Consider the following 20,894-nt stretch of genomic DNA (forward strand, 5'->3'; position numbering starts at 1 on the left):
AGAGAGGTGTAGGTGGTCTGATCAGATGTGAGCCCCTGTGGCTGTTAATTCATTAATTTTCACAGCATCATTGCTAATTTATTCACTTAATAATGATTCACAATTCACTTCCTTAAATGAGAGGAGGAAGAGCGTCCGGTGGAGCGGAGCCCCGAGTCCCACAAGCTGCAGCACAGTGATTTGGGGGGGGACCCAAAGCCTTGCGGCCAGAGAGGATCCGACCACAGGCATGGGGGGGGTCTCCCAAAGGAGGGTCCGGGCGGGCTCCCCAGGATGGGTCCACACGCGCCGACCGTGGTGTCCGGAAAGGAGCTCGGTCTCACGAGCCTCCTCTTCCTCAGCTGGGAGCGCAACGAGCAGCTCCGAACTAAAGAGCGGCTGCACGCTGCTCACCAAAGGCCCAATCCCGACCTCCCCATGGAGATATCAAAGTCGCTGGGAGTTTTCCGTGAGTAGGAAGTAGAGGAATGAGCTTCAAACGCTCAGGCCCTGCTCCACATGGGTGGTCTATTATGCCTGGATGGATTCCCACTGGCTCCAGCAGCACTCGGAGGTAGGGAAAAGGCTCTTTCTAAATGCACCCCATTGCAGGACCAGGGCTCTGAGCACTTTATTTGAACGAGCACTAGGGATTTCAGTGGAAAGGTGAAGCCTAGGTGCATTTCAGCTATTGCAAAGCATTTGACCCCTTGCATTGGTATTAATCCGAGTTCAAAAAACAGGGGGAAAGACTCCTGCACCCGGCGGAGTCCTGGGCTCCGATCCGTGCTGTGAAAAACAGTTCAGCAATCAATGGCAGTGGAGAAAATACGTTTGTATCTGCCCAGCTATATATATGCAACTATTCAAAGAGCATCCGAATTTGTTCTGCCTCTCGGCTGGCAGAGCAACAGTCGCCTCGGACCGTGGATGTGTCTCGGTAGCATCTGAGCCAGGCAGATTAGGAAACAAATCCATCAGCCATATCCCCCTTCCCCAGCATGCTTTAAAATAACCCTTCTGTCCTGTTGTTCCCATGACCCTGCTATTCCTCTCCACGCGGGAATGTCCGGATTCTCAGCACTCTCCGTCTTCTCGGAGTGATTGCTGAACATATTAATTCTACAAACAATAAATCATGCGGATTAATCATTTGCTGGGCTATTAAATGCAAGTGAGAAGTGCTGGGAGATCTGGAATCCCTTGCAAAGGCTGGATATTCATAACCAGCCAATTTTAAATGGAAAAATAATTGATTTGGGAGTTTATCTGATGAAAAGCTTTCTTTTCTTTCTTTCTTTTTCCCCCCGAGATATGACACACGATGCAGAGTGAGACCATGCTACTTCTGTAACCTTGGGGGTTATGCGGCATCATCTCTTTTTTTTGTTTTGTTTTAGGCAGAAGCTCGCAATGATTCCCACGTCCCTTTGCATGTTTAATTCGAGGAAGGAAGGCGACGCTGCTCAAGGTTTTGGGGCGGGTGAGCCCTGATACTGCTCTCGCAGAGCACAGGCAGAAAGACACCGCAGGGCGCCTGGCTGCAAAGACTGCCCAGCGAGGGAGTCTTATGAGAAAGGAAAAAGGCAGCCAACAACAGCACATTGGGAGAGCCCCGGGAGGATACTATGTGTAAATGAAACATTTCGCTAAGAGTCGTAATTCCGATTGGGGCAGAATCCAGCCCCCCCAACACACACACACACGCACAGACGCTTTGACTTTGACGGGTTTTGGCCCCCGCACGCCACCGTAGCCGAACGCGCGCGCGTGCGCTGAGAAGGGGCGGGGCCCGGCTGGGTGGCTCCGCCCCGCGCCGGCATGGAGGGGGCCGTGCGGCTGCGCGCGGGTGAGCGCGGCGGGGGCGCGCGGCAGGGGCGCGCGGCGGGGGGCGTGGCCTTGTGGGCGTGGCCTGTGGGGGCGCGGCCGTTAGGGGCTCGGCCGTTGGGCGCGGCCGTTGGGCGGAGGCGGCCTGAGGCGGCCTATGGCGGCGGTTCCTGCCTCCGGCGCTCTGAGCTTTGGCCTGTTCTGCGTTTCTTCCCGCAGGTGCCTCCAAGTGGGACGTGCGGGAGCAGGTGTGGGACTACCTGGAGGCCAGCGGCCTGGCCGCCTTCCCGCGGCCCGTGCACCACCGCATCCCCAACTTCGAGGTACGATGGTCTGCGGTGCTGTGCCTGGGCGCTCCTCTGCGGGCTGCGCTGGGAGGGAGGGACGGACGGCAGCGGGAGGCTGAGACCGGTGGGCACCCCTCCGCCATGCCAGCAGTGGGGCAGCCCTAGCAGGCCATGTCTGTAGCCCAGTTGTACCAAAACACCTTGTGAGGGATGTAAATATATTCATGAATGGGGGAACTGAGGCATCTGGAATTAAATCTGCCCATCTAAGGCCTTCAGCAGGCCTGTTGCGAGGGAGACCTCCCATCACCACCAGCACTCGGCCTTGGAGCTATAATGTGTGGCTCAGTTGTGACCAGTGCCAAAGTTACTGCTGAGCAGTGCTGGGAGAGCTCTTCTTCCTGCTCTGGCTGCCTTATGCTCTTAGCTGATGAGTGGGAGAAAGGAATAGGAAGGCTTCCAAAACTCAGTTGCTTGGGTCAGGGCTTTACTGTCTGCCTGTTTTGATCCAGGTTCAGGGTGTGCAGCCATGTATCTGCCATATGTTGAAGAAATGATGATCATAATAGTGTTGTGGGGATGCGTGTTGTGTGTTTTAGCCCATGAGCGGCATTAGGGGATCGGCCCTGCTTTTGCCAGAGGGACTGGCAGAAACACTGCCTCAGTATCACAAGGAGGGCAGTGGCCTTGAGGTAAAAAAAAAAAAAAAAAAAAAAAAAAAAAAAAAAAAAAAAAAAGAGAGAGAGAGAGAGAAAGTGCTGAAAAGGAGGGAGCCTGAGACTTTATCTCCCCCCTTAAGCAAAAGGATATCAGAGTTGAAAACGCTAAGTGATGGGAATCTGTGCTCTCCCAACCTTTCACATCTTACTTGGTTAAGAATTGAATGTTCTGAGATCTACTTAGTCTCTAGAGAGCACCTTGTCCAGGAAGTGGCTCATCTGAAAAAAGTATCTGATTGTGACCTATGTTTAGAGGAATCTATCTGTATTCATTGATTAAAAACAGAAACTGGCCTCCAGTTTTGAGTTAGGTACAGATGAGGCAGAAGTCAGGCAGTGTGAATATACGTGGCTCCCCTTCTTTCTGAGGCCTGCAAGATATTAGTCAAGCCCAGCAACAGTGAGAGCTTCCCATAGAAAATATCATAAAACGTGCAATATGTCCCTCACAACTCCTACAGAAATCAGCCTTTCTACTTGATGAGAGAGTACAGATTTCCCATCTCTGGTTTAAACTCCTTGCTGATATGCTGGTATCTTATGAAAACAGGGTGCTTCCCATGCTGCAACAAGGCTTCTGGGTTTACAGGAATTCAAAGCTGCCAATACTGTAAAAATAAACCCTGATGCTCCCCAGAAGAATGCTCGCTTTCTAACCCTGGAAGTAAGTAAATGTGTTCTCTTGTCTCCCTCAATTCCTTTCTTCACACAGGGGTCTCACCAGGCTTGTTGCTCTATTAAAGAGCTTGATGAGTTCAACAGAGCAAACGAGATTAAAGTGGATCCTGACAAGCCTCTAGAAGGTGTTCGGCTAGCTGCACTGCAGGTAATGGGCACCTCTGCACCCCCAAGGAGGAGCACAGCAATAGTGCAGTTCACAGCATCTTTTGCTGAGCACCTGGCATCTCTCCTATTTCAGTTTTATTAGTGGTAAGCCTCATGAGGCTGCTTCTGTGAGGATGTCTTTGCCTTTTTGGCAAATGGTAAAGGTGTGTTTAGGGTTTATGTGGAGCAACAGCTGGTTCACCATCTTTGTGTTCTTGTTCCCAGAAATGTGTGTGATAGCCCTGCTTCATACTGTCTTACATTTATCACTGAATGAATGTGTGACAGACTTAACCTGGAGCAGTGAGTGTTCTCTAGCTTGTTATTTTGAGTAACTTGTTTGTGTTTCATACTCTTTGGACTAATAGGTATGTCTTGTCATCTACTTCCTTAAAAAAAAAAAAAAAAAAAAAAAAAAAAGTTTTACTGCACTGAGAGGATTCATCTACAAGCACAATACAAACAATGTTAACCACTCTGTAGCAAATAAGGTAGTTGACCACATGGAAACCTATGGGACAATCAACTTCCTCCTTTCCCCCCCACCCCCGATATATTTAGTGTAAGATGAGTCTACACTCTTTGTAATGTGATAACTTCTGTTATTACACAGGCAAGGAAGACTCTGTTGGTTCCAACACCACGTTTGAGAACTGGTCTGTTTAATAAGATTGTTCCACCTTCAGGTGCAACTAAGGAGATTCTACGGATATGTGCTACATCTCAAGTAGGAATAAAAAAGGGGGAGGTCTGAATTAATACTTAAAAGTGTGTTGAATTAAGGCATTCTAAGTAAAGTTGAAATATGAAATATTGTTCTACTAATGTGTTATTCCTATTTTGTGTATACATCCACTGTGAACAATTTTTTGCTAGTATTTAAATTGTCACACAGTATTTTTCAGCATTATTTTATTTATTAGTACGATATCTGTATTTAGTGAATGTTTTTGGAACATTATGAGCAACTTTTATGGATGACCTAAATCTTTTAGCTTCTAGTAAATATTACTTCTATTTTCTTCTGCAGTTTTCAGCTGGTGAATTATAGAAGGAAAAGTATTTTAGCGTGCATAGGTTTTGCCTAATCTGATCGATAAAATATTAAATGTACTGTATAGGAAAGATCAGTTCTTTTAGAATCCTAAGTCTAAAGAAACATTAATTCTGTCATTTACTTCAATTAAGGAGTAGCAATGCTGCTTACACAGCTGTTTTCTGTGGTGTGTTGCTGCCCTCTGGTGTTAAAATGTCAAACTGTATAGTTAAACTCATTTGGCAAAGAATTCTGCATTATTTTAAGTGCATCTTGTATTCGATGTAAGAATAAAAGTTCTACAAAATGAAGTTCTACTATTCATTTTCTCCAGCTGAAAGCAGTGAACTTCCTGCAGTAATCCTGTATTCAGTTAAGGACTGTAAATGGATGGTAATTGTTAATAGAACAAAGAAGCTCATTAAGGTCATTAACTAATTAAGCTTTTCAGGGATGAAGAGCGCTTTTGAAAGAGACCTTTCTTTTGACCTGCTCAGGCCTCATATCTCCTCTGTGATCTTGCCACTATGTGTCTGTTTCCCCCCCCACCCCCCAGGCAGGCATACTAATGAATAAATGCTATTAGCAATTTGTGTTTACAAAGCATTATACAAACAATTCTGACAACGTTGCTGTGAAGTGGGTAGTGAGTATTACTCTGATAAAGTGAGTCAGCCACAAATTATTGATTTTTTTGCTTTTGTGCTCTAAGCTGAAAATATTTGTCCTTTTATTGCGAAGATTAAGTTAGGACAAGATTGAGTTGGTGTGAGGATGATTTACATCACCTGTATTAAGAGTCATAAAATAAATCTACAAATATTTTTTTAAAAAATTCTGAAACCTTAAAGTTTGGAAGCTGAAGTGAAACAGTTTAATTTCTACACTTTTGTACAGAATTTGAGCAGAAAGTATTCTTTGAAGAGGATCCTGAAAGGGAAGAAAAGGATGGGGGGGCAGGAAAGGAAGAGGTGACTGGGTAAGGCTTTTCTTTCCCTTTGCCAGGAACAGTGTGTTTTTCCATTCGTTAGTGTCTTAGGTGGTTTCAGCAAAGATAGCTTAGCTTGACAGTGGCACATCCTGAATGATGGTCACCCCTCAAATTGTTGGGGAGCATGTAGGCAGCTTTGGAAGATGCATTTAATGATACATGTGCAGAGAATCTGACAGTACAGTGGATATGACGTGAAACGGCAATTCAGATTGTGTTCCTGGTTGTGCTTCAGCAAAGCATTTTCTGTAACTTCAAACAAGCAGCTTAACATCTTTATGCTGTGTTTGCCTGTGTCTAAACTGAGCTTCAGGGTTTGTACGTAAGAATTAAATTAGGAATTTGCAGCACACAAGATCCTCAGGGAGAGGAACCTACATTTTATGACTATCACGCAATTCATTTTGCTTGCCATCATTTTCAAAAATAGATGCCCAGTCTAGGGTTTCGAACTCAGAGCTTACAGTCTTAAAGAAATAATCTTGCTCGCAAAAGTGCCCACATACTCTCTGAATAGCACTCTCTGAAGTGTGCCAAAACTTTCATCACTGTAGTAGAAAATGTATTCTAGGATTCCCTAGAGGATAACTTCAGAAATGTTTCTTCCATGTGTAGCCAAGTTATACACCTTGAAACTTGGGGAACTACTTGGATTTATCAGAATATTCTTGATTTCTGTCTCACTAGTTGGGAGGTTCAGCACTCTGCAATCCTAAAATTATGTTTTGATTGCAGGGTGTAAAAGAATACAGTGTGCCTATAGGTCTTGATGGGAAAGCACGAGTGGACTTGGTGGTTGTAGGATCAGTGGCTGTCTCTGAAAAAGGTATGGTAGTCCCATAAACTTTTCAGAAGGAGAGCACTAAGCTGTGATTCATAAATTTCAGTGTTCCTTTTGGCAAGCCTGAACATCTTTGGAACTGGATCATTGTCTTGAGTTTAGTCTCTTCTGTGTGACAAGTTATTGATTTCAGTCCAGTCAGGAAGAATCAGTGCCTGCTTCACAATAATGCCACCAAGATGTGGTGGGCAGGCAACAGTGTGGTTTGGAGCCTGCAGGCCAGTGTTCTGGCTTTCAGTAGAACTTCTCAGGCAAGCATGGTGTGAGCAAGGAGGGCTCTTTGTTCAGAGGATCTCCTCTGTTAGAGAAGGGAAGTGTAAAAGGATAGGTGTTGCAGTTGCTGATTCCGTACCAATTTGGGGAAAAAAATGCACTTTCTACTATTTTATAGACCAGCTAGTAGTAGAATGTTTTTCTGTCAACTTTATCCATTACCTAGAAATAAAATCCTTTTTGTCTGTTACCCAGCCTCCTTTTTGTCCATAAAAAGTTAATGCATATTTGACATGAGTAGATGGTTCTAATTAAGGCTGGTAAATAGGCTTCAATTTTAACCAAATGGGATCAGTTTTGTTTTCCTCACAAATTTGTCCTGAGTTGCAGGCTGCTGGGATCCTTCAGGTATTCATTGAAAGTGATATTCTTTTTTTTAATTTCAGTGCTAATCCTAAGGAAAGGTGTGTTCAGTGAACAGAAGCCAATCTGAAATTCTCCCAAGTTACAACTCCATGCTTCATTTATCTGTTGCAGACTGTTTAATTTAGTCACATGCTTTTGACAGAACCATCCTTTCCACTCTGCTATTCTGTGTTTACTATCACTATTCACTTTTGCTTTAGGCTGGAGAATTGGAAAAGGGGAAGGTTATGCAGACATGGAATATGCAATGATGGTGTCAATGGGTGCAGTTCAGAAGGATACACCTGTAATTACTATTGTGCATGACTGCCAGGTAAGTTAAAATATTCACTCTGAAGAGTTTTAAAGATTCAGAATTGTGTACTACTCAGCAATCCATCTGAAGAGGAAACCTGGCTGGTTTTGGCATAGCATCTTTACTTTGTTTGCACTATCAGTGAGAGATTTTGCTGTGTTGCAAGGCATCAGGAATGATGCACAATTTAGTGAATTCTGTTTTTAACTACTTACTATATTTCTTGTTCCTTGTAGGTTGTTGACATAGCAGAAGAGCTTCTTGATGATCATGATTTAACAGTGGATTATATACTCACTCCAACAAGAACTATCAAGACTAACTGCAAACGATTGAAACCACAGGGAATAATATGGCATAAGGCAAGTTGGCAAGTTATTCTGCTAAAGGTGGCTTACTCGTACCAAAGTTCTGTTGATAAGTCCCCATTTTTTTTTCTTCAGTAATTCTGTAGGGAAAATTACTTTTCTACTTTTGGAAATACTTGAAAAAGGAACAAATATATTTGGCAGATGAAACTGAGAAACAAGATTTTATGTTCAGCTGTTTGTCAGTGGTAATAGTGAAGAGGAAGAGTATGTTTTTTTGAAGCTGAGGTTGATGCATCAAATGGTTTATAGTGCGAGAGTCACAGAAAACATTGTCTATGGATTTTAAGATAGACGTAGTCTTGTAGTCATTTGTGGTATAACAGTCTGTGGAAGCTGAGTGGCTGCCTTGCCTTACATGTCCTATTCCTGAAAGCTGATTAAAGTTTGTTCTCTTCATTTTATGAAGACAGTGCCATAAGGATAACTTTATGGCATTAGGCTGTGGAATGAGGGAATATGTGCTGCTCTGTTTCTGTAAGAAAAACATGACCTGGTGGCTGGTACATTGTTGTATACATAGTGAATATATAGGATTTACTTTCAAATGATGCATTATTTGTGGCTGGAGCTCACTTTCAAATGGAGGCATACTGACTTGGTACACTTATTAATCATTTCATTTTAATTATTTAATTATTGTTTGGTCATGATTGAACCATGAACAGTATGAGCACTAAGAAGAGGAATAATTTACCATTGTCTTGCAGAAACCACTAGGGAAGTATTAGTGAATACTTCTAGGGAAATCAGGAGTTGTTTGGCAAGCGCTTAACAAACAGTAAAAAGAGTTAAATTTGTTAAGGTAATGTATCTACAACAAACAATTCTAGCCAGTACTATTTTTATCCCAATGGTGGGAGAGTATTTTATCCTGACTGTGGTTGAGGATTTGAGGTTAAAAATATAAAAATAAAATCTGTCTGTCTGTACTAGTGCATTTTTTCCATTGAATTATTTTTGAATCATATTTTTTTAGAATATTACTGAAAGTAATTGTTTTGAACACTTACCCCTTGTGCCCCATGCATCTTGCCAACATACTTTTGATCACACTCTGTCTTTCTTAGTGTCAGAATTCAGTCTCAGTGAATGACCTTGCTAACACTTTTTTCTTCTCCCTTCTGCTTCCCTTTACTAGCTACATTTTTCAAAGGTGTGAGGAATACACGCCCTCTTGCAGGGTCCTTTAATCTTTGTGTAGCTTGTGCCACTCCTGAAAAGTCAGTCAGTTCCCAAGCAATGTATTGCATTCACTGTTATCTTTGCATTTCTTTGCTTTTCAGAGAAAAATTCAAGATTGATGTGACATATGCTTCATAAATACTTCGCAAGCTTATGACAACTCCTTTGTGCTTACATTTAAAGCTTAAGTAGATGTTTAGTTGAGTCATATCTAAAGCTTGAGACGCACGGGTTTTTAAAAGTTTGTGTGTTGTGATGAAGCTTTTCTTCTATAGTGATCTCTACATTTGTGAGCATTGTCTGAAAAATACAGCTCTCGCTGAATTTCCTGAAGCTCTCTGCAAGACCAGAACATGTTACATGACTGAGCCTTTATTTAAATATTTGAACTTTGTTTTAACATCAGAAAATCAGAGGATCCAGCTTTTGACTGTTCCCCGGGGCTTGATGCGATTAGGTAGGAACACTGGAGAACTACTACTCAAAGCTGGGATAATCATTATGTTTCCATTGCTTTGGAACAAGAACCAAGTATCTTATATATATGAAGAAGAAAGAGCTTGCATTATTCTTTCACAGGGAACTGAGCAACTTGTGTATGTTTTGTTTGTGGTTGTAGAAGTACCTGTGATCAGCTGCTTCACGGAGAGTCTTGAAAGTGGGAGGTCTAGTTAATAGTCAAGGTGTTAAAAATGCAGAATTTGATTCTTGCTATTTAAATGCTTGTCTATGGGCTTTTCATGCCTGTTGCTACATCCTTTTTTCCTTTGAATCCTGGCTTTGCTATTGCATTCCTGTTCCTCAGAGCAAAATTAAATGAACTAAGAGACAGTGAGTAAATAAGTACTCCACTTGTGAATAGGGTATTTTGTCAACAGAAGGTAGCTTAACTGCATTGTTAGATGTGTGGTATGTAAAATACATTGCAGAAAAGCTCATCCATGAGGAACATGACTAGGTCAAGCAAGAGAATGGTTTAAGAGCTTAAATTAAAGAAGTTTGCAAACATGGGATTGCTACTAAGCGTTGTTCTAAGGGATGTGCTTTCTGTGAAACCATTAGGACTTATAGCCATCTATACATGTGTTCTGTTTTCAGCTCACAAGAGGTCAAAAGATACTTAAGCAGCAAAAAAAAAAAAGTACATCTTCAGGCTGAATTTCTGTGCTCAAAGAGGCACTGTATTTTCTTGGAGTACATTTGGTTGTTATGTAAGAATGAAGCAGTGAGTCAGATATGGAGATAAGTGGAAATAGGTGTTACTCTGATAATAACTAATTTACAGCTCTTGGGGTAACTGATATGATTTGCCCTCAGTTGCTTCCTTTCAGGTACCCTCAGTGCAGAATTTGCAGCTGAATTATTCCATGCTGTCAAGGTAGTATGCTTTTTTCAAAAACAGGAAGATGTGAATTGCCTGTTACAATTTTTAGCCCAGAAAAGCTGAATCCAAGTAAAGCTGACTTCCAAGTAATATAGCTATTTTATCAGAAATAAAATATTACTGATGTCAAAGAAGCATTATCAAAATCAGTACTAGGTGCTCTAGAAACACTTCTAATTATGAAGGTAACACTGGAGTGTGTGAGGGGAGAAGTCTTCTGCATCTGAGGTCAGGGTTTCAAAAATCAGTAAATATTTTTGGAGGAGAGCAAAAGCTTCTAAGAATTGAGTATGCTGGAAAACTTGGCTAATTTATCTGGATGCCAATGGAGAATTATTTGGCTTCATCTCTCTTAAAAATCTAACCCATTGTTTCTGGGAACTCTAAATTCATGAAGCGACTTACATTCTCATTTAGTATTTTGTATGGGTAGCTGTGATATTTATCTGTGACACTGTCTATTATGTTTGTCACAATTATGAAGTTATTTTGTGCTGTGCTTATTTTGAAACTATACAGATTCATTAAAATATTTGGGGTCATGGAGAGGGAAATGAGTAGCTGGTGGAAAAAAAACTAGAATCTAGCAAGCATTTCCTTCTGTGTGGGGGTTTGTGGTTTTTTCTTTTTGCTTTTGTTTGTTTGTTTGTTTGAATCATTCTTTTGCTGAGAATTTAATAGAAGCAAGAGAAGATTTTTCCCAAAATGAAACAAACTGGGAGCATGTAATGCTGAATGAGTTTAGTATCTGATGGCAGAGGCAATACCTAACAATCATCAGCTTTTGATCCAGGTCTGTGCTAGAATATTTGGAAAATAAAATAATATTTCAAGGCTCAGAAAAATCACACACCCAAGTTGGCAGAACCTCTAGCACGGACACAGCTTGGCCATAAGAAGTAAATTATTATCAGTTTAGCCGTGGCTTTTTTTGGAGGGATGGCACAATCAGGGAGTGCTTCCATGTGTGCTTAAAGATCTCAACACCTTTGTAAATCTGACCCTTGCTATAGAGCCCATGGAGGCAGCTTTTGCTGATGGATTCCAAATGTGGGTTGCATAAGTTGCTTTCTCCTGAGGGACACCAGCAAACTTTATGGGCTGCCAACTCCCAGAAATATGCCCTTGCATTGCGTGCACATATTTGGACATTTTGTGCAAATGAATGATAAAATGTGTGACGGCACTAGCCTGTCCTAGCTGTATTGGCTTTGTCTGTGCCACCGTTTTAAACTCCCGTGAACTCAGTGCTCATTGAAACAAGCAGCTGCTTAAGGACACAGCACAAGAAATGGACTCCGTTCTGGAGGCCTTTTAAGGAGTCTAGGGTCAGACGTCCTCCAGGGTGGGCAAGGATGCATCGTTCAAACTCTTTCACCTTACTAGCCTTAGGACTTGAAAGGGCTGCTGGATCTGCTCTGCTAGAGACTCTTAGGCCTCCTTCTCAGTCCTCCCCCACAGCACCCTCAGCCCCACCCAGGGCAGCAGTATCTGTCTCCATCCTGAACCATATTTCCTAATATTCGTTTGGGCACACGGGTCAATAGCTTGGTGAAGCAGAATTTAATAGCAGATCTAGCATGCTCTCTATTCTATAACTGTCCTTCTTGCATCTGCTGTACATCAAAACTGCACCGCCTTTGCTGCCAGGGAAATCAAAGTGGTATTTGGCTTGGCCTGCACTGTATCAGGGGTCAGCATTACTCATTCTGTCAGAGGATAAACAGATCTTTCATTTTCCTCGGAAAAATATTGAAAGTGGCTATGTTCACTGTTCTGGAATAACAGAGGTTGAAGAGAGCTCTTGATGTTCCAACAGAGATGCTGCAAAAGTCCATCTGCCTCTGCATGGTTTTGAGACCAAATCAGGTGTCATAAGAGTGGATGCTCAGGGTTAAGTGCTAGGAGGTTTGTATTGGCAGTTAGTAACCCAGACTTTGTTTTCTTCAGGTTTCTGTCAGAAAGGGGCCACATTTCCCTTCTCAGCTCCTTTCCCATAGCTTGGTAAGTGTGTGCCAGAAGAATTCATTTACCCTGCTGTCCTCTTTCCCCAAGGCTCTCCCAGCTATGGCAGGGACAAGCCAGGATTGTTAAATGATTAATTGCCTTTTGGTGGAGTTATTTTTAACCTGAATCACTTCAGTTGCTGAGTTTATAGCACAGATCCGCAAGTACTTTTGTGTTGGCCAGCCCCAGAGGGCTGAAATATCGAACTGGACTGGTAATTGATGGTTGAGGGATGATAGGAAACTTCTTCAGCTGGCTTCACTGTCAAAGCCAATCATTTAACTACATCACAGCACTCTATATAAAGTTTACAAACATCAGTAAATGGTTTGGCTCTAACTTTATAGGAGTGGGAGGGGAGCAAAAGGAGAAGCCTCAGTCACTGGGTTACCCAGGTCTCCATAATGAGATCAACAAGCGTTGTGGTAGAACCCAAGTCCCCTAGATCCTGGCTTAGCTTTAATCACTATGCAAGACTAGGGAGGAGTGACCAGCCGGCACAAGACCAAGAAACGTGCAGCTTATTTGAAAGAGAGGAGGAATATCTTTGGACACTCTCCACATGGAAATAAATCATTGCAATCCTCTCCAGCTCACAAGACAAAAACTTTTGCATGATTGTAATTAGCAACATATTGTACTACCACAGAAGAGTTCTTTTGTTTGGTATTTTGCAACTGAGCAGAGCAAACTCTTTCCCCTCCTGAGCCACCCACTGCCCCCTTTGCCCTTTTGTCTTCCACCTCCTACAGCCCCAAAAAGGTGGTGAATTGGTTTGTGGTGAATCAATACTCTGAAATTCCTGTTTCTGCCTTTGCCTCACATAAGAGTTAGGGGAGAAGATAGAGAAGGGTTTGAAAGCTTTGACTCAGCTGAAAGATTGTCCTAGACCCCAGTGAAGAAACAATGCCTTTATGGTAAATCCTCTGCCTCTTTCCCTGTCAGAGGGATGCCTGTTGACAGTGTCAGAACTTGCTCATATAGATTTTCTTTGTTGTTCTGTGTTTTTTTTTTTTTTTTGTTTTTTTTTTTTTTTGCAGAATGTTTTCTAATACAGACAAGTCTGAGTGCCAGATCAATTGCTCAATTGCTTTCATTTCTTTGATATTGTACTTATTAGTATCTATACACAGGGGATGAATTTCAGGTAATGATTAACTTCACTTTGTGGTCTTGCTTAATGATCAGAACTTCCAGTTTGATAGATAACTGGTTAATAGGCCTTATGGATACACATATCCTATTGTGTTCTTTGACACTGTCTCCCATAACATCCTCCTAGATAAGCTCAGGAAGTGTGGGTTAGACGAGTGGACAGTGAGGTGGATTGAGAACTGGCTGAAAGGCAGAGCTCAGAGGGTTGTCATCAGCAGTGTGGAGTCTATATGGAGGCCTGTGGCTAATGGCATCCCACAGGGCTCAGTACTGGATCCCATCCTGTTCAACTTACTCATCAATTACTTGGATGAGGGGCCAGTGCCGCCTCAGCAAGTTTGCCGATGATACCAAGCTGAGAGGAGAGGCTGGTACACCAGAGAGCTGTACTGCCATTCAGAGAGACCTGGACAGGCTGGAGAGTTGGGCAGAGAGGAACCTCCTGAGGTTCAGCAAGGGCAAGTGCAGGGTCCTGCACCTAGTGAAAACTAACCCTAGGCACCAGTACAAGCTGGGGGCTGACCTTCTGGAGAGCAGCTCTGCAGAGAAGGACCTGGGATTGCTGGTGGATGACAAGTTGACCATAAGCCAGCAATGTGCCCTTGTGGCCAGGATGGCCAATGGTCTCCTGGGGTGCATTAGGAAGACTGTTGCCAGCAGGTCGAGGGAGGTGATCCTGCCCCTCTACTCAGCCCTGGTGAGGCCTCACCTCGAGTACTGTGTCCAGTTGTGGGCTCCCCAGTATGAGAGAGACATGGAGCTACTGGAGAGAGTCCTGCGCAGGGCTACAAAGATGATCAGAGGGCTGGAGCACCTGCCCTGTGAGGAGCGGCTGTGAGAGATGGGCCTCTTCAGCCTGGAGAAGACTGAGGGGGGATCTTATCAATGTGGATAAGTACCTGAAGGGAGGGTGTCAAGGGGATGGGGACAAACTCTTTTCATTTGTCCCATGTGACAGGACAAGAGGGAACGGGCAGAAATTGAACCACAGGAAGTTCCGCATGAACATGAGGGGGAATTTCTTCCCTGTGAGAGTGACGGAGCACTGGAATAGGTTGCCCAGAGAGGTTGTGGAGTCTCCTTCTCTGGAGATCTTCAAAGCCCGCCTGGATGCAACCCTGCCTAACATGCGCTAGGTGCCCCTCCTGAGCAGGGACGTTGAACTAGATGATTTCCAGAGGTCCCTTCCAATCTTACTGATTCTATGATTGCAACTGCATCTTTCTGAGTTTGCAGGGAGCCTGGAACAGTAGCTCCAAGAGCTCTGTTAATTTTAGTGCCAGAGACTGCTGGTCACTTCACTGAGAAGCGAGGCCATGTTGAAGCCTGGCCAGTTGAAATCTCTGTTAGAGAGTGTGCTGGCCTCTGGCCTGCCTACATCATCTCCTCAGTTTGTCCTTGAAGGACTGGAGTTTGATTGGCCTCTCAGTGTTCATCTCATTGAGTCCTGTAATCTACAAAGTGATGAGGGCTTGCCCTTGGTAGCGTCGATCTTTCAAAATAAACACCCAGTCTGCATGTCAGGAACTAAGTTTAATTTGGGAATGAAAGGAACTGTAAATATACTTGGTAATAGGTTGAGGTTGTGTTTTGGATCCAGGAGTGATTAGTTGCATGAGAATAGAAAAAATGTTTTTCCTGTTTGATTTAATTAGCATAGAGCTTACATTTCACATAGAAATTTGACAGAGGACAACAAATGTTCCTAATTGTTGGCCAGTAAAAACAAAGTAAGATGGCTTCAGCCATTGGCTTGGTGTTGTATTGCCCAGGGAAGGGGAGTTTGCTGTCAGACATTGCAGTCCGAATTCTTGGTTGAGGAACCCAAATCAATCCAAGAGTCCATAGAGGAATAACTCTTCAAAATCTGAAAATGGCATATACCTTTCAGAGCGCTAAGGATCCCAGTGGAAGTCCTTGTCTCTCTGTACTGGCTGCCAGATCAGGCCGGTTTTGTATAGAAATTCTTCTCAATCATAAAGTCTGCTTGTTTAAAGGGTCTGATCCCAAACACACTGACTCTGGTTCTGCAGTGTAGCAGAATAGTGGCAGACTCTGCCTGTGCTGGTTAGCTCTATTTGTTGTTTGATCTTACATTAACAAGATGGAGCTAGGCTGGACTTAATGTAATTTTTTTTTTGTTTTGTTTTGTTTTTTTGTTGTTGTTGTTGTTGTTGTTGTTGTTTGGGGTTTTTTTTCAGCCTGAAAGAAAGCTGGCTTGTTTGCTCCTTGGGAGAAGAGTCCTGGGAACCTTTAAGAAACTTCTCTTGACTGGCTTTTCTTTTGCTTCGGTCTACTATTGCCTGGACACTCTTTTCCAGTTTACTCCAGTCACTTTTAGAAATGAGCACCTTTCCCTGAAGATCATTACATTTTATACACTGTGTGGTGCAGCTAGATCCAAATTCACCCTAACTGTAATTGTAAAGTGAGGAATTTGAGGGGTCTGAGAAGAGAGATCTGAGCTGAGAGATCTGCAAACATATTGTAGCCTGAGTGTGCTTGTAGTCTGGTACAGCCTGCTGAGAGTTGTGGCTTGTAAGTTCGGGTGCAGTACTCTGTTAGAGTGGGTTGCTCACACTGCATGGGCTGCTAGCTTGAGCATCTCTTCCCTGTGTTCTATTTTGCTCGCTAAATTTAAGAATTGGGTCTTACGTTGATAGATGTTCTGCTTGTCCAGCAGCCAAGTATGAATTATTCCTCTTTCCAACTGCAGTCTGCAAGCCAAGAGTTAGATCACATTAGCTGGGGAACCATTGAGTTTCCTGCCAGTCACTGAGTGCAGCCTGGGGCATCTCATGCCTGAGATTGATAGGGTTCAGCTCTTGAGAGGAAGAGCCCTTCCAGAAAAGCTGCTTATGACCTGGGGCTAGTGGAAGGGTAGGGGGTTCACAGTTTTGAAGTACAGTGTCAGGGCACTTTTCCACTCTGATACCATACAGCAGACTGATGTGGGCTCTGATGAGCAGCTGCAGGGGGTATATGAGGTCAAAGGGCAAGAAGGGAAACTGCAGTGATGTGGCACAACCGGAGAGCGTGCCTCCAGTTGGGCCCAAGCTTGTAGGAGCCCTGCCAGAAGGCACGCTCCCCAGCTGCTGACTAACGCCATAGTCCCTCTCCATTGTATGACCCAGCCTATGGGATATCCTGTTTTAAGGGGAAAGAAAGCAAGGAGGTCTGCAGAAAGAAGTGCCTGATGGATTGTTGGCATGTAAAATTTTGCCAGAGCAGGATCACAGGCCCTCAGTAAAGGAAATATTAAATGGTAACAGTGAGAATGCAAATCTGAATGCACCCTGATAAATAAATGTCAAAAATCTAACAGCTCTGAGTTTGATTTTGATTTTCCTGATGGATCTACATTGAGCAGTTTGCATAATTAGAATAACTAATGTTTGTTTATTGTCCTACAGTGTTTGCTTAGGGAGCAACTCCAGACTAAGGCCAGCAATTAGTAACATTTTGAATGCTTTGGCACTCCGAATGGCAACAATATAATAAGGTTCCCGTTTTTATGGTACAAACTAGTCCTGATAGTCCTTTCATTTCCTTGGAAGGAGAGAAAATTCAATTAAAAAAATTTTTTTTTTTTTTTTTAGGTCAGCTATGAGATGCTGGAAAAAATTCCCATCCTAAAGAGTCTTCGATACAGAGAGAAACAGGCAGGCAAAGATGTTACCCTCAAAGACGAACATCCAGACTTGGCAAATGCCAGCAAACCAGCAGTGTTAAATGAGAAGGCAATGGCTGAAAATACAAGACCGCAGGCTGCAACTGGCTCGGCTCAAATAGGACAACAATATGTTGAAAGCGATTCTTTAAGTCCCAGATTAGAGGAATCTGGCATGCTTACTACTGTTTATGTGGGAAATATACCTCCCACTACAAGAGTGAGCGAGCTGAAGTGTGCTTTAAGGGAATTCCATGCAACTCCTTTACGACTGAATTGGCAAGGAGCACAGCACAGGGCTTTTCTCAATTACAAGGATAAAGCAACTGCAGAGAATGCTGTATCCTCTTTGAAAGGCTTGAGCCTCAGGGGCAATATTTTGCGAGTTGAGCTAGCCAAGAATCAGAGAAACAAAGGGCAAGTCAAGGGGAAATCAATAGTCAAAAATGAATATGAGTAGAGGGAAAAAAATAGGTGAGTTTTTTATTGTTTTGTGAGAAGCCAACCTAAGTTTTCAAGGCTATTAGTACATCCTCTGATTTTCTACAGGTTGAACAATGAAGTGCAAAACCAACTTTGCCTCAAACAAACGAGGCATAGATATCACAGCTGACTTGCCTGCCTAATTAATTCCTGCAGTAGTATATGCAGAAGGTATTTACAAAGATGGATGACAGAGGGGGCCATGCCTCTATACAGTTAGCCACAAAGTACCCACACTTTGTGCTTTCCTTTTCCATTGGCATTGGGTTGCTTTGCTGTCCTGTTTGTTAAGCCTGGATAAAACATGCCCTCTGACATCTGTGTGCAGCTGCATGTAGTGGCATCTACAGAGTATACGTGCAAATCTATACCTGTGAGTTTAAAAGGCAGCAACTGTGTTTCAAGGATTACAGTCTTGCTAGCTAAGAAACAGGTCTTGCCTTTTAGAAGTTTTCAATTTTTTTTTTCTTTTAACATAAGGAGTGTAGCCCCCTTCTCAGGGATCTTACCTTAATTCAGCCCTCTCTAAGCACTTTATCTTGTACATCTTATTTCAGACTAGGAGATGAAAGCAAATACCAATTTTATTCTCTCCCTTTTCCCCAAAACACTTTAGGTGCCTCTTTCATGGATACATAGAATTATAAGCTAAATATTTCTGATTGTTGTCTTTTATAATTCAGTGCAACTCCATTGCCTTGGTGAAATTGCATTAATGTAGGTTGTAGCAGAAATGAAAAGCAGATGGACCATGGTCAAAACTACTCAGGTACTGAGTTGTTTGAAAAGTTGCTGGAAAGAGTAGCAAAGCTTATTCTTCTTGTGCCTTTGTGACCACCAGGGTGGTCTTTCTGCACCCACAGCATCAGAGTGGTGCGTGTTAGAGAGAGCAAGTACCAGAAAGTTTACTTTATAGGGAAGCACTAGCTTGAACAGTAAGACTTGCACACACATGATTATTCACTTACAGAATAAAGCAGAATGACGATTTATTTGGTATGGTTTTTATTATTTTTTTCTTCAGTTCCCTATTCCTGAAAAACAAGTTGAATTTTGGCTGAACCATCCTTTCTAAACAGAAGCACTTTTGCCATTGATGCTGGGCACATAGTCAAAATAAGCATCTAAATGGATTTTTTTTTAAGTACAAGTTGGAAACTTTTTTTTTAGTCAGAGGGTACTGTTAAGTATATTTTAAGCACGTTATTATGCCTCAAGGGTCAGACATTTCGTACAGTATTAAATAAAATGTTCTCAGCGTTATCATGTGCTCTGGGCACAGCGGCTCAAGGAAAGCATTGCTTCAACTTCTTGTAAGGTCAACAAAGGAGAACCTTCTCAAGAAATAGTGCTGTGTTCTCAAATGCTCTCTTTTCTTCCAGCTCAAAATTACTTTCAATAACACTTAGTTTGAATTCAAACATAAGCACTGTAGAGTCCTCTATCTTATTTCAGCAGATGTGCACTTCAGGGCTAAGAGTTGGGTTATATTACCGCTTGAACAGACTCATTATATCATAAGCTTAAAATGGAGAAAGGAAAAGCCAAAAAAATGCACAAAAAAAAAAAAAAGAGAGAGAGAGACATCACCCCTTTTCCCTCCAAATGGCTGCAAATAAAGTAACATGATCACCTGGTATTTTTTGACTCTTATAATACTGCTTGCTTTGGTGAAGATGCCCAAGTGTGACCTTAGCAGTTAAAAAGTAGTTACACTGCCAATGAAAACTTCCATCGTCTCAAACTTCGCCTGTTGTATTACAGATTGAACCAGCCTACTCTGGTCACATTTGCAGGAATTCCTCACACTGACTTATTTCCTTTCCTGAAGTTTCAGTACAGATAAGAATAACCACTATTAACCACAGGGGAGAAAAATGGTTTTGTGTTTTTAACTGAGGAACAACTAAGAAATTTATAAGTGAGAAGTGGTTTGCATTTATATGTTAATACATATTTGAAAGTACTCTAGCATTTTTTTTCATGTTAATCCTAGTACTGTAGCAAGTCTGTTTTATGATTGACAGAAACCACAACACACAATTAAAGATCAGCTGACCTCAAAAGCAATGAAACAGAAATTAATTCTGGCCTTCTCTCTGTCTTCTGCTAATGTAAGATTATCATGCACCATGAATGTTCCATTTAATTTCTCTTTGATGCTTTTTCCTCTCTGCAGTTTTGGTTCCATGTTCAACCCATAACATGAGTGATGCTAGATCTATCTCCAAGTAGACTGATCTCTGTATTTTTCTTCCATCCTTTTTCTTCTTGTGTGTTGCAAGGCCAGATTTCACAGTGATAAGTAATACGTTGTTATTTTCCCAATAGCCAATTAACAGTCCAAATCATGTTAATGGAAAGATACTAACTAGACAGAGGTATGTAAGTATGGTTAGCAGCTTCAGAAAAAAAAGAATAAAAAAAAATAATTACCACAAACTTAAGTTAACAGACTATTCATTAGCATTTTGCATGGTTGGGAAAGATGATGATGTTGCTATAATACTGTCTTCTCAACTTAAGCGAGTCATTTTTGATTTGGGTTATTAACAAATGTAATATCCTTTGGGCCTTGCCATCTTGAAGTCATTAAAAATTCTTAATTCAAGATAGCAGCTGGTCCAGGTCACTTTGACAGCCTGTTGCAAACCCATCTGTGTCAGCAGCTTCAGCTAATCAGTAGCAACTGAGGTGCAGGTACAAGTTTATTTCTGTCATCTCTGCTTCAAGAGCAGCAAGCTTCAGGAAAGGAATTAGTACAGGCAGCTGTTGAAGATAAAGCCTGAAGCTACACAAAGTTCTCCAGGGTTCAGAGCCTTTGCATAAAGTTAGTAACAAGAAGTTGTGAAGTCACACGAACACAAAACAGTAGTCCTCAGAAATCAGGTTAGGCTGCCCTACAATCATTACTTTGACCTACTCATTTATGTCAGCCTGCTTTAGTTTCGGTAGAATTTTTCTCTTAGCAAACGTGACTTAAGAACATACCATGTCCTTTTTAAAGATAACAAACCGTAAAGAATATTATGCCACACACAGATTGCTGTGACCCACAATGAAAATAAAATGTGACTTTGTAAGAACCTAAGTATTTTCATTTTGCATCAAAGCTGGTCTATAAGCTTACCTGTGAGGAAAACGGTGTGTCTCATACTTTCTCAAATACATTGTCTATTAACACATTTAGTAGGATTTTGACC

The 20,894-nt window shown here is 42.3% G+C and overlaps 1 protein-coding gene across 4 annotated transcripts; it reads left to right on the forward strand.

Annotated features, from left to right (window-relative positions):
* Positions 1–1,774: 1,774 nt before the first annotated feature.
* MTHFSD (methenyltetrahydrofolate synthetase domain containing) lies at positions 1,775–19,757 on the forward strand. 4 transcript variants are annotated; one of them, XM_062586736.1, is made up of 8 exons: positions 1,775–1,828; positions 2,026–2,129; positions 3,363–3,476; positions 4,251–4,364; positions 6,400–6,490; positions 7,345–7,457; positions 7,676–7,801; positions 17,138–19,757. In XM_062586736.1, exons 1-8 carry the CDS (start codon positions 1,801–1,803, stop codon positions 17,666–17,668), a joined length of 1,221 nt encoding a protein of 406 aa, XP_062442720.1. In that variant the 5' UTR covers positions 1,775–1,800; the 3' UTR covers positions 17,669–19,757. The 4 variants fall into 4 exon arrangements, with proteins under 4 accessions (XP_062442720.1, XP_062442721.1, XP_062442719.1 ...); XM_062586737.1 differs by having other exon boundaries at positions 3,402–3,476; XM_062586735.1 differs by lacking the exon at positions 3,363–3,476 and adding an exon at positions 3,525–3,638.
* Positions 19,758–20,894: the final 1,137 nt, after the last annotated feature.

The sequence above is a fragment of the Rhea pennata genome, chromosome 13 (assembly GCF_028389875.1).
Source record: "Rhea pennata isolate bPtePen1 chromosome 13, bPtePen1.pri, whole genome shotgun sequence".
In the NCBI taxonomy this organism is placed as follows: domain Eukaryota; kingdom Metazoa; phylum Chordata; class Aves; order Rheiformes; family Rheidae; genus Rhea; species Rhea pennata.

Bases quoted from the DNA above. Each gene is read 5' to 3' on its own strand.
- MTHFSD (XM_062586736.1), top strand. From the start codon at position 1,801: ATGGAGGGGGCCGTGCGGCTGCGCGCGG. The intron at 3,477-4,250 runs GTAAGTAAATGT...GTTATTACACAG, and splicing joins CTCGCTTTCTAACCCTGGAA to GCAAGGAAGACTCTGTTGGT. The intron at 7,802-17,137 runs GCAAGTTGGCAA...TTTTTTTTTTAG, and splicing joins AGGGAATAATATGGCATAAG to GTCAGCTATGAGATGCTGGA.